The sequence below is a fragment of the Atta colombica genome, unplaced genomic scaffold (genome assembly GCF_001594045.1).
Source record: "Atta colombica isolate Treedump-2 unplaced genomic scaffold, Acol1.0 scaffold38, whole genome shotgun sequence".
Lineage (NCBI taxonomy): Eukaryota > Metazoa > Arthropoda > Insecta > Hymenoptera > Formicidae > Atta > Atta colombica.
This window is the reverse complement of record NW_017259490.1, coordinates 4,421,700-4,433,834: the sequence shown is the minus strand read 5'-3', so window position 1 is coordinate 4,433,834 and position 12,135 is coordinate 4,421,700. Positions and strand designations below refer to the sequence as shown.

At 35.7% G+C, this 12,135-nt stretch overlaps 1 protein-coding gene across 3 annotated transcripts in view; it reads left to right on the top strand.

The window, feature by feature from the left end:
• LOC108691030 overlaps positions 1 to 11,917 on the top strand; it is a 12,554-nt gene extending 637 nt beyond the window's left edge. The window contains exons 2-20 of one of the 3 annotated variants that reach the window (XM_018198651.1): positions 364 to 557; positions 1,075 to 1,133; positions 1,307 to 1,490; positions 1,596 to 1,768; positions 1,868 to 1,984; positions 2,347 to 2,472; positions 2,570 to 2,670; positions 2,779 to 3,137; positions 3,222 to 4,077; positions 4,152 to 4,467; positions 4,590 to 5,426; positions 5,804 to 6,727; positions 7,019 to 7,429; positions 7,577 to 7,677; positions 8,096 to 9,285; positions 9,518 to 9,875; positions 10,306 to 10,410; positions 10,495 to 10,620; positions 11,059 to 11,917. In XM_018198651.1, the coding sequence (XP_018054140.1) occupies positions 387 to 557; positions 1,075 to 1,133; positions 1,307 to 1,490; positions 1,596 to 1,768; positions 1,868 to 1,984; positions 2,347 to 2,472; positions 2,570 to 2,670; positions 2,779 to 3,137; positions 3,222 to 4,077; positions 4,152 to 4,467; positions 4,590 to 5,426; positions 5,804 to 6,727; positions 7,019 to 7,429; positions 7,577 to 7,677; positions 8,096 to 9,285; positions 9,518 to 9,875; positions 10,306 to 10,410; positions 10,495 to 10,620; positions 11,059 to 11,591 (7,047 nt within the window). In that variant the 5' untranslated portion in view covers positions 364 to 386 and the 3' untranslated portion in view covers positions 11,592 to 11,917. Of the gene's footprint in view, positions 1 to 363; positions 558 to 1,074; positions 1,134 to 1,306; positions 1,491 to 1,595; positions 1,769 to 1,867; positions 1,985 to 2,346; positions 2,473 to 2,548; positions 2,671 to 2,778; positions 3,138 to 3,221; positions 4,078 to 4,151; positions 4,468 to 4,589; positions 5,427 to 5,803; positions 6,728 to 7,018; positions 7,430 to 7,576; positions 7,678 to 8,095; positions 9,286 to 9,517; positions 9,876 to 10,305; positions 10,411 to 10,494; positions 10,621 to 11,058 lie in introns of all 3 variants that reach the window. The other 2 variants (XM_018198650.1, XM_018198649.1) reach the window with 2 other exon arrangements.
• The last annotated feature ends 218 nt before the right edge of the window (positions 11,918 to 12,135 follow it).

Below are 12,135 nucleotides of genomic sequence, written 5' to 3'. Positions count from 1 at the left end.
GTGTGTGTGTGTGTGTGTGTGTGTGTGTGTGTGTGTGTGTGTGTGTGTGTGTATAATGTACACATGTATATGTTATATATTTCAAAGTATAGAAACTGAAAAAAATTCTTAATAAAAGTATAACAAAAAATATAATAAAATACGTTGAAAAGAAAAAAATAAAAAGATGGAGGAAGACAGATGGTGATAACTATAATAAAACAATGCAAGTAATACTGGAGTTGCTGCTACAAAAAATATTTCAATTTATCATCAAAATGGTCATTGTTTATCAGTATATCAGAAAAGTGCTTTTATTCTCTTAAATATAATATTTTTATGTAAAGCTGTTCATGTTATAAAATATTTTACAATTCATTTTAGAAACATTGCAGACATTCAATCAAATGGGGAAAGTCAAGAAAAGACCAGAGTTGCTGCACCGCAGTAAGTCGTGTAACATACTGCGTAATTTAATGCTAAGAGATTTTGGATTACACACAACGCATAAGACCAGCACACGCGAATTGGAACCGATAGCTGAGGCCAACTTTGTGTTGAGGGACCACAAGGAATTGGTACGCACTTACATACATATATGATTAACTAATGGATCTTTTTTTTTTGAAACTGAATTATTGGGTTGTTCAGAAAGTTCATGCCGATTAAAATTTAAATTTTAGTATACATTTATTAAATTAAAATTTTCTGCGTTTCAATTTTCCTTCACATCGGCACGAACTTTTTGGACAATATTATACATTTCTTATATTTAAAGTGAAAGATATAGAATATTTGACGAAAGCGAAAGTGAAAGTTTTAGTGTATTCTAATGCAGCAATATATGAAGAATAAACTTCATATAATAATTGTATACTTGTATAACCAAGTCCTGTTTACCTTGTTTATATTTTTAATTTATGAAATATATATAGTATAGTAATAAATCTTGTCTGATAATAAAAAAATGGTCTTTTATAACAATACTTTCGTTCTCCAATTTTATCAATTTCTAATAGCTAAATTAATAATGATATTTATTGTTACATATGTATATTACAGTGAGATATTAAGATATTACATGTTTATTTGCAGAAATGTGAATTACCTGGTGTTCCTAGAGCCACTTTTCTAATGGTTTTCAGTCCTGATGGGTAAGATACAATGAGCAAAATATAATTTGTTTTTTATTGTTATATCAGAAGATAATACTGATAAATTAAAGAAGAAAGTAATACATAATATGTGTGTGATAGCTAGTTTTATTGTATAATGCAATGAAGGAAATTAGAGGAAAAACATCAAATGAATTTCCTGACAATTTCAGGACTATGGTAGCTTCTACGCATGGGAATCACAATGTTTATATCACAGAAATTACGACAGGAAAGAATATTAGAATCTTATCCGGACATCCACGTACTCCCTGGTGCATAGCTTTTCACCCGTCTTCCAGTCAGATCTTAGCATCTGGCTGTCTAGGAGGTCAAGTTCGCGTATGGGATTTAAGTGTGAGTATCGCGTTTGGAATATTATATAATTATATAATTTATAATTTATTTCAGTATTAAATGACAATGCATTTAATGACTTGTAACCCAAATTTGTTCACGTAGGGTGGTAGCGAAATTTGGAATGCCGATAGCCATACCGTTATCGCTTCGCTTGCGTTCCATCCCTTTGAAAGATTGTTAGTTATAGCCACATATAATGAAATTCACTTCTGGGACTGGAGTAAATCTCAACCTTTCGCCGTAACTGCTACAAAGACTGACAAAGAAAAAGTGAGGTATGTTTAAAAAAAAAGATTGCATTATAGATTACGATACAAGAGGAAAAAATATTATGAAAACTATTTTTTTTTTAAACTTTTTTGTAAAAATTGCAGATATGTAGCTTTTGACAGTTTAGGAAGAAAATTAATCACGGGCATCGCGAATACGCCGCAAGTACAATCACAATGGGATCGAGCTCCTGTGGGACAATTACTTAGAACTAGTTTGATGTGAGTAGAAACAATGATAAGTAGAAACAATGATACGCGTAGAAATAAATTTTAGATATATTTATCACTAATATCTGAATATATTTACCACTAATATCTGAATATTTTTCGCAGCTTTAAATTTAAAAAATTGAATTTTTTGAAATATATGGACTGAATAATGAAATATTTATTATAAATTTGTTGGTAATAATTTCCAATTTGTTTAATTATTTTTCCAATCAAATAAAATTGAATATCTCAATTTTTAATTGTATTTCTTTTCGTCTTCATCGTCTTAATTTTGTTATTCATACTTTATATATGTGTTAATATATTTTAAATAATTCTGTTTGTATTGTAACCAACTCCGAAAATATTAGGAATTTTAGGTATCAGCCACGAGAAAATTTCCCGGATATCGAACTTTCACCTTTTCACTTGTGGAATCATGGCTCTTTTTATGGAAGAGGATCGGCGGACGGTAATACTGCAGATAGAACTTCTCGGTATTTATTCCATACAATGCAAAATTCATCAAAATTCGTTGAAAAATTTGCGAAATTTGAATAGAAATTCTTTCAGTGCGTATCTGTTTATGCGCAGAGGCCATGAAATGTCCAGTTTCTCGCGATTCGCCAATCAACAATTTAGAAACAGTACTCGGCAAGAAGCGCGGTTTCAGCGGCGACGAAATTTATCTGAAGGTATAATATCTTCTACCGTAGCATTACATATTCTGTGAGCTAATATAACTTCATTCAATACTTTTAACAATTGAATTTGTCGTAATAGTTTTATATCTTACGATGTAGAACTGAATCAAACTAGAGAAGCTACATCTCCAACCATTACGAGAAATCCACCTCGTCCGACTGGTAATCCAGGAAACATGGACAATGTTGATAATAGATCAGCGGACGACAGTAATGATGATGATTTGCCGAGTTCGCTGAGAAGCCGCGATCGAGAATCTAGTACAATAAATGACTCTCATCCCAGGGATGAGTTGTATGAACGATTAAATAACGTGTGGGTTGGCGTAGACGAAAGATTGCGCGGGAGCAATTCTCAAGATCCAGAGAGGAGAATAAATTTATGCTACAGAGATCTTGTCGATCAATACGTGACGCTCGTAAGACGTTACTTTGACGTTTCCAGAAATAGAGATACAGTAAGCTATATATCTATATTATTCAGAATTTTGTCAGAATTTTTTCTTTTATCAAATGTAAGAATATATTGATTTTCTTTGAAGATTGATCGTGGCACTGACCCTATGGATATGCCGGAAGCATCGTCCTCTAATTTCGAGGAATCTAGTAGTAGAAACGAATCAACAGCGACTGAATTATCTATACGAAGATTAAGGAATGAATTGAATTCCAGCGCGCGAGCGAACAACACGAATCTGGAGAGGTTGCAACGATGTCAACGATTATTGATGGAACGTTCCGAGCAAGAAGAGATCGGGACCACCCTTCAAAATTTGAGAGAAGCTTTAAATGCCGCCGCCGAAAATAATAGCTCATGTTTAGTACGATTGCAGAAATTGCGAGAGAGACTGCAGCGGCAGACCACGACTTTATTTGAGCATTCTAACAATCGTAACTCTCGTCTTCAGCTGCTTCGAAATGCTCTGAATGATGAGATTGAAGCACTTAATAATATGGAGGCACAGTTCACTAATACAAGTTCTAGAATCGAACGGTTGCGAGACGAATTCACGATGTACGGTATTCTGCCACGTAATCGGCATATCGCAACTGATTCTTCGCAGATGAATTTTAGTAATGCCGAATGGAGAACTCTTACATCAAATGATGGACAAATGCCCAGCACTAGTTCTATGCCATCAATGTTGTCTTCAAGATTACGCGATTTAGAATCTAATGTATTTCCTAGCACAAGTTACGTCGATGAGAATGAAGAGCATGGCACTTTATGGTCCAATGCCAACAATACTGAAAATGCTAGTACTTCTTCAAGAAATACTGGAAGAGCAACAAGAAGACGATTCAATGATTTGAACACGGAGGATGAACCGCCGAGACAACGAAAGCGGAAATTAGGTCCTATTGAGTTTTCCGTACCGATGCCGTTATCCTACATTGGTAATATTTCTACTTGAGCAAAAATAGGAAAATAAGATTAATGTTATTGATCTTAAATTTGTCTGTTATTCTAGAAGACAGTTCATCTTCGAGCGACGAAGGCTATTCGCGAGCATCAACATCCCGTAATAGCGCGTCTAATTTTACAGTTTCAACTCACTCAGCGTTTCAGCCAAACGTACCCAAGTCCGTCGCGCAACGAGCGAGCAACAGTTTACAAAATCAAGAAACACCGACTAATTCTCCCAGATTAGATGAAACAGATAGGAATAATTTACCTGATAATTTAAATAACGAATTGAACGAAGATAATGGTCAGGATAACAGGACATCAAGGACCATGCGAAATACGCAAGAAACGAGATCCCAAGAACTCAATCGCAGGCAAGGGTAAGTGTAATTTATTCAATCTTTTTTCATTCTAATTTTTAAATTTTGTTAAAACTTTTTTTTATTGTACATTTTATGTACATTTTTGAAGATGTCATATATTTGAAATTTTTAATATTTAGAAATTCACCCTTACTCAGGAGAGTGATAGATGTTCTGCAAATTCTTCGAAATTTGCACGCGGATCGGATGGAAAACAATAATACTACTCAACAAGTATTATTAGATGACTCGGAGAATGGATATTGGCTGCTCGAAGAAAATAGTAACTCGGATTCAAATTTAGACGATACAAGTTCTAATACCAATTCGAGCTCTCGTCGGTGGACTAGTCGATGGATACGATTGGATACTTCCAGCAGGAATTCAGAATATCCTAACGATTCACCGAATGAACAATCTCTATCGAGACCTTTTTCGGAGGACGTAGATCAAAATATCAATGATAGACACAGAGAGCAGAGGAACCAATTATCGCCCGTGTCTGCTAATCCTACTCGTTACGAACGACCGCCATTGTTCCCGTTTAGAAGTTTACGAGAAAATCAATCTCAAAGAATAGAACAAAATCAAACGCCTACTACCAACAACTCTGACAGTATTTCCCTTCAATCGCAGACGTCTGATTCAAACGCAACGCATACGACATTAGCAGGATTCGCGGAATTGTCAAGAATGGTTAATGATCCTGTTGCAACGAGAATCGCCAGTGTAACTAGCCGTGAGGACGGATCGATAGTGAGCGACAGGCAACAATATCAACAACAACAACAACAACAACAACATCAACAACAACAAAATCAGAATCAACGAAATGCAGATGATCCGGATCTTGATTACGTTATAGATCCGATAATGCTCGGTGCTGATAATATAGATCCAAGAGAGAGTTCACTAGGAGTTCGGCAAGGAATTCAATTGCTCAGTCGTCATATCGACAATATGCACCGTTTGTGCCGGTAAGTTAACGATCCAAATTAACGATGCCCCAGCATATTGTAGAATTTTATGTAACGTAAAATTTTTATTATATAAATCACTTAAATAATCTAAATCATATTTTGAAACGTAATTTTATAATAGCATAATTAATGAAGATGGAATTTTTTAAAGTTAAAGTTTTGATAAATTTAATATATGACAACATTGAGATAAAAAATATTGTAATTTAAAAAATTATATAATTAAATAAATATATGAGATTAACTAAATTGTATATTTTTTAAGTTTATTATTGTTAAAGCGATATTAGAAGAAATGAATTCCGTTCTTTTTATTGCTTTCTTTGATTTCTATGTCAATTAAGAGTAATAGGTAATTTTCAATTCATTAACAGAGCACGTTTGGAAATAGTTCAGCTGTGTCAAGTGCGCAAAATGTGGGAAGATCTGCAACGACAGATACGATCATTGCATGTGACGGTTCGTGTAGAGAGACAGAACGACGATCAAACAGAGACACAACGAGACAACACTGCCAGCAATCCAGGTCCATCAACATCGGCTGTGAGCTCGCCTAATGAATCGGCGAGGAATTTCAAGAAAGCCCTTCTGGAAAACTATCAGAGAGAAAGTAGTGAGGGCGATCGTGATACAAAATCATACGATCAAAGTCAGCCGTCGACATCAAGCGGAGTGACTGGTCTCGAAAGAAATGACGAGGACGAACCGACATCTAGCACTCGTAATATTGAAGAGAGTACGAATATTAGTCTCTCGAATTTGTTGCCAAGCGATGCTGAGCTACGGCGGATGCAGTGTCTCAAATTGAATGAGATGCTAGACGGCTTGTATGCGCGGCTGACCTCGCGCTGTCAGAATTGCGATTCACGTGTCACCGACACGCGGGCGATGAATGATCATACGTATTCCAGTTTGACAACCGATGACGACGTGCAGTTGCCTAGTATGTCCAGTGTCGTGTCAAATATCGGGGCTAACTCGAATCTGCCAGCGGTTACCGCAATAACCACAACCGAATCGGAACCGTTACCCAGCATCTCGAGTTTCGTCAACAGTCTCGATCGTGCTGGTCCCAGCAGATTGACCCAGTCATCGGATACGAATATTGATTACTTCGCAACCGGTAACAATAACGATAATAATGTCGATAATAATATTAATTCTAATCCTCCTATGGCGTATCCAACGAATCAACCTGGGACTTCAGCTCGTACCACGGCTTTTACATCGTCACCCAAAACGTCTACCATTGACAGACTTAATAGACTACGTGATAGACATGAAAGGATATCTTTTCGGTATTTATGTACATGTATATATTTTTTTTAAAAACAGTGTTTTGTTTTAAAAATATTAAATAATTTTTACTTTTACTAATAAAGATGTAAAAATTATTTTAGAAAATTATATTTAGATCACTTAAAAGTAACTTTCATTTGGAAAAATCTTTTCACGAATTTATCATTTATCATTGCACATAATTTACATAATTAAATAGAAATATCATTGCACATAATTTACATAATTAAATACACTATATATTGTTTCTCTATCAATTGTAATTTTGTTTAAAATATTTCGTTTTTCAGAAATCATTTAAATATGTCGCTAAGATATAGAATAAATAGATCTCTGAGGTCGCATCGTTTTATGCAACGTCTTAGGTCTCTCTCCGCCAATAATCCGTTTCGTCATTGCGAGCATATTAGAAGACCGTGGTATTTACGCAGAAACGGTTCTCAGAATAATGGCAATGACAACAGTAGTAACGACGGTTTAGATGTAGACATAGATATCCGGGATAGAACACGAGGTTCGAATACATCTGAATATCTGCAAAAGATGATCCTACGATTGGAGTTGCTGGTTCGACAGCAGAGGGCCTTGGCTCGAAACAGCAGCAGAAGGTTGAATGGTAATAATCGCCAATCCGAAACCAGCAGAGACAACGATAATCGGGAAATGGAAGAGATTCGTGAAGCTACAAGATTGAGAGCTAGGTAGAAAGAACGATATCGCGTAATTGTGTCACAATATATTAATTTTAAAATATAATGACATTAAATATCGAGCAAGTATACATATGTTATGTTCAGAAACTGTTGTGTGTTATAATAGCGGGTATATTCCAATTAATATTATTTCAGACAAGTTCTCGGTTTGATGGTACGATCTTTAATCCAATTCTTCGAAGTAACGAGATCAGGAAACGGTTCCCAAAGCAATGTTCTCTATGAGCAAATGTATAGTAAGTTATATTTACTGTTTATTATGTAAATTAATATAATATAATTTGAAAAATGATATTCCCTATACGAAAAAAATAAACCCAAAATGTAAAAGATAAAAGTTTTATATAAAGTTTCGTTTCACACACATATACACGCACGCACGCACGCACACACACGTACGCACGCACGCACGCACGCGCACACACACACACACACACACACACACACACACACACACACACACACGATTATTAATTTTGAAAACTGAAAAGTCAATGTCGTTTTTGAGAGTATAAATTAAAAAAATATCTGAAATTTTCAAATTTAATTTTATCACACATAAAATTATGAAATAATTCTGATTTCTTTCACGTTCTCTAGATTGTGCATCTCTTGGATTATTGATTTATATCAATTTATATTTTTTTTCCTCAGAGCTGTATGTATTGTTACATCTAGCACTTGAGCTAACAGATTTGTTGCTGGCGCAACTAGTAATAACAAGGCGAGAGTTGGAATCTAGTCAATATGGACCTTTTTCTTCCGATTTATCAATTAACAACCAAACCAGGGGCGACGCGCGCAGTAGTAACAGTGTTGACAATAGTTTGCAGACAGAAAATCCGCGTCGTGCTAGCGATAACGTACCAAGACGAAACGCAGATAGAGAAAGGTTACCGAGAAACCGCACTGAAATGCCAAGTGCAGAGGAATTCCTTTCAGTACATGGGAATAATATACGTTACCGCGTTATGGCGCGACGATTAAAACGGCTATCTTGCCACCGACGAGCAATTCAAATAATTAATGGCTTTTCCGGAAATCAAACCAACAATCCAACAGCTAGATCTAGCGATAACGGTGACGATAACAATTATGATGATAATACGCAAAACGAAGATAATCGACAGTCAAATTCTGAAAACGCTCTGTCAGCGGAAGTGCAGAGTATTGTGGAAAGAATCCAAAGCAGCAGTTCAATCGACAACGATGATCGTAGCGAGACCAGGGTAGGAGTTGAGAATCGTACAATAGACGCTGCAAATGAGTCGCGAAATTCAAATGAGAGCTATCGACGGAGTTACAGAAACGCTACGGTATCCGAGCCGGCGGTCAGACGCATCAATGAGTCAAGAGATCAGCAGGAAACCGACTCTACTATGCATTCCAACGAGAGCTGGAGAAATTGCCTTGTTTACACTTCATCGGGAGATGAACAAAACGCCAGATCATCGCAACAGCGACCTCGTTGGACTCGTCAATACGCACGGGGTGCATGCATGCATGCGTCATTGTTCGAGCGTTCTTTACATTTGCACAGATATGGCAACTCTGATTCGAATAACAATCGTAGATATCCTCAAAGTAGAGAGGGCACGTCTCTTCGACGAGAATTTAACGTTCCCGAGCTACAGGTAAACAACGTGCCTGTGAATGACCTAGATAATCTGTCTAATCCACGAAGAAGGCAAAATACACCACCGACTCCGCCGCATACGCCTCCGCCGTATTTGATTAATAATATTCTCCATAATACTGATAACAGAAATAACGATCGAACAAACGAATCCACAGATCAACCAGGACCAAGTTGGGCTGGACAATCAAATAATAATAGAACTCGGGTATAGTATAAATTTTGAAACATTTGCGATTTTAAATCCAAGCGTTACCTGGCAAGTAATTATAATTCCGTATATTTTTGATAATTTAATTTTTATAGAAATTTATGATCCACAAATAATTTTTGACTTTTTTAATTTATGAATTGTTATTTTGTCGATTTTTTGATAAATACAATTTTCGCTTCTTTGAAAACTAAATAAGCTTTTTAATCATTATTAATTTTTGTATCAGGTATTGACTCCAACGTTCTTAACGTTATGGCGCAATCGGGTTGGTCCCACGTGGATACCTCGCTATACTGAATTCGTAAATAATTCAGGATTAGTGCATAATGTACGAATTGGAAGTGCTGCTAATTCTGGTAATGGTGGTAGCGGTGGTGATGATGGAGGAGGAGGAAGAAGTGGAGGAAGAGGTGCAGGAGGAAGTGGTGGAGTAGGAGGAGGAGGAGAAGGAGGAGGAGGAGGAGGAGGAGGAGGTGAAGGAGGAGGCGGAGGTGAAGGAGGAGGCGGAGGTGTAGGAGGAGGAGGGGGAGGAGGAGGAGGAGAGGATCCAGGAAATGATGAAAACGATTATTATTGGGACTTTGGTATATATATTTTTCTAAGTTTACAGATGTATGTATCGCGATATAGAATGATCTCTTATTGGTAATACATTCAAAAAGAAAACAATACTAATAAAATATTGATTAATTCGTTTGAACAGTAGCTATCAAATTAATGATAATTGTTTAACAATCTCAAATGCTTTCTATTGTTTTTGAAACGTTGAATTTTTATTTTGATAACGCAAAATTTAAACTAATGCAAATTATGCAAATTTCAAAATGAAGTTACATTATTAACATTGCGACTTTTAAAATCGATTTTCTCAAAATAAAATCTCATACGTTATATTTATGCCATCATATATATTATTATCAATAACCGATCACTCTTTATATAATATTGTTTAAAGACTTATTTTTGAATATACATGTAATTCATATGAAGATAAAAATCAAATAATTTCTTTAGAACATATACCTATGGGTATACCATTCAATCCAGCATTTGAAATTCAGACTTATCGTGTACAAGCATGGGACTTCTCCAATGGTGACATACCTGATATTACAGACTGTTAGTAAAAAATGTTAAATATAGATTTATTATAATTATACGCTTTTTCTGTGTATGTTTATACATGCCAATATAATTTTTCAGCTGAGAAAAATGTTGTAGTGCGCGAATGTAAGATTCATAACGATGCTAGTATTGATATATCCACAGACGGAAAATTACTAGCGACGCTTTTACAATCAGGTCGTATTAATGTTACGACCACGTTAGGTAAGCAAAGAATGCATATTGATTCCCATTATCGATGAAATAATACACGCGTGCGCGCCTCTCTCTCTCTCTCTCTCTCTCTCTGTGTGTGTGTGTGTGTGTGTGTGTGTGTGTGTGTGTGTGTGTGTATTCTTAAAATAATAAGAATCTTTCTCAACGCATGTGTATTTAACGCTTTTTTTTATCTTAAAGAGATAATTTCTTATTTTTGTATCGCATCTTTTTCACACGAATAATCTTGCAGGAAGATATTTTTAAACGATAACTTCTTTACAAGGGGTAGCGTTATATTAAAACAGTATGACAAATACTACGAACGTATTACGAACTTTTCTTCGCGCATTGTTGTCATTTTTTCATTATTTACACAAAATAGCTCGGTTATATTAAATTATCGAAGGATTAAAGCTAAAGGTAAAGCTTGCTATTTTGTTTTAGGTATTTACAGCCTACAGTGGGAAACGTTAGGAGAAAAGATTCATTCGACTAATATCGATCAAACAGTGGTGTCTGTCTCGATATCGCCTACACAACAACATCTCTTGGTAGGTTTGGCACGCAGGATTCATGTGCCTGCCAGGCCTTTTCCAATGGCTTTGATTTACAAGCTGATGGAGAAGCAGTCAGACGACGAAAAGAATATTTCGTCGACAGATCCGACCATGGAATTGTACGATTCTTTCGACGAGATGCTCGATGATAACGTTTCTACGAGTAGTATTCCGAGACGAAATAATGTTACAGCCAACACTTCTAGACCGCACATCCAAAACTGGCGGATTCGGGAGAGAAACGAGTTTGATATGGATATCAAACGTCACAGGGAAAGTATGGTGCTTATCCGGGAGTTATTTCAAAACTGCCGGGAGGTTTCCAGTTACCTCAGTCTAAATTGCATTAGATGGGCGCCGCAGCCGGGCCAAGGGATGGTTTATGCAACAAACACTGGACAATTAAATATCCTACAGTGATTCTACGCCCGTAGTAGACGAAAATGGAAGTAAACGTTTTCTTCGTATTATAATGCTTACAATGAATGTGTCATACACGTAAGATGTAATACAGTATCGCGGTTCGCCCCCCTAAATGAATTTCTTTTTGATAGATTGTAAGGAAGAATATGCCAACATACGCCGTGCGGTAATAAGTTTTTATCGCAATTGATTATCAATCTCGGCAGAGTGTATGACAGTGATAAATAGCATGAGACTGCTACGGACTAAATTTGTATTTTTATTCTTTTCAATATTGTGCTATCATTTTTTTTATGTTTCGCAAAGAAGCGTAAAATGAATTCGCAAAGAAATGTAAAATGTATAGATATAAAATAATATATGTTCTATCAATTATTTACTATTGTATAGTTTATGTAGTTTTTATATTCCTATAATTTAAAAAGTACTCTCTTCGCATAGTTTTTATTAGACTGAATTTGTACTGATATGACTGTCATTTTTTAGGGAAGCTTCCGTCATATAATACACACATATATATATATATATATATATATATATA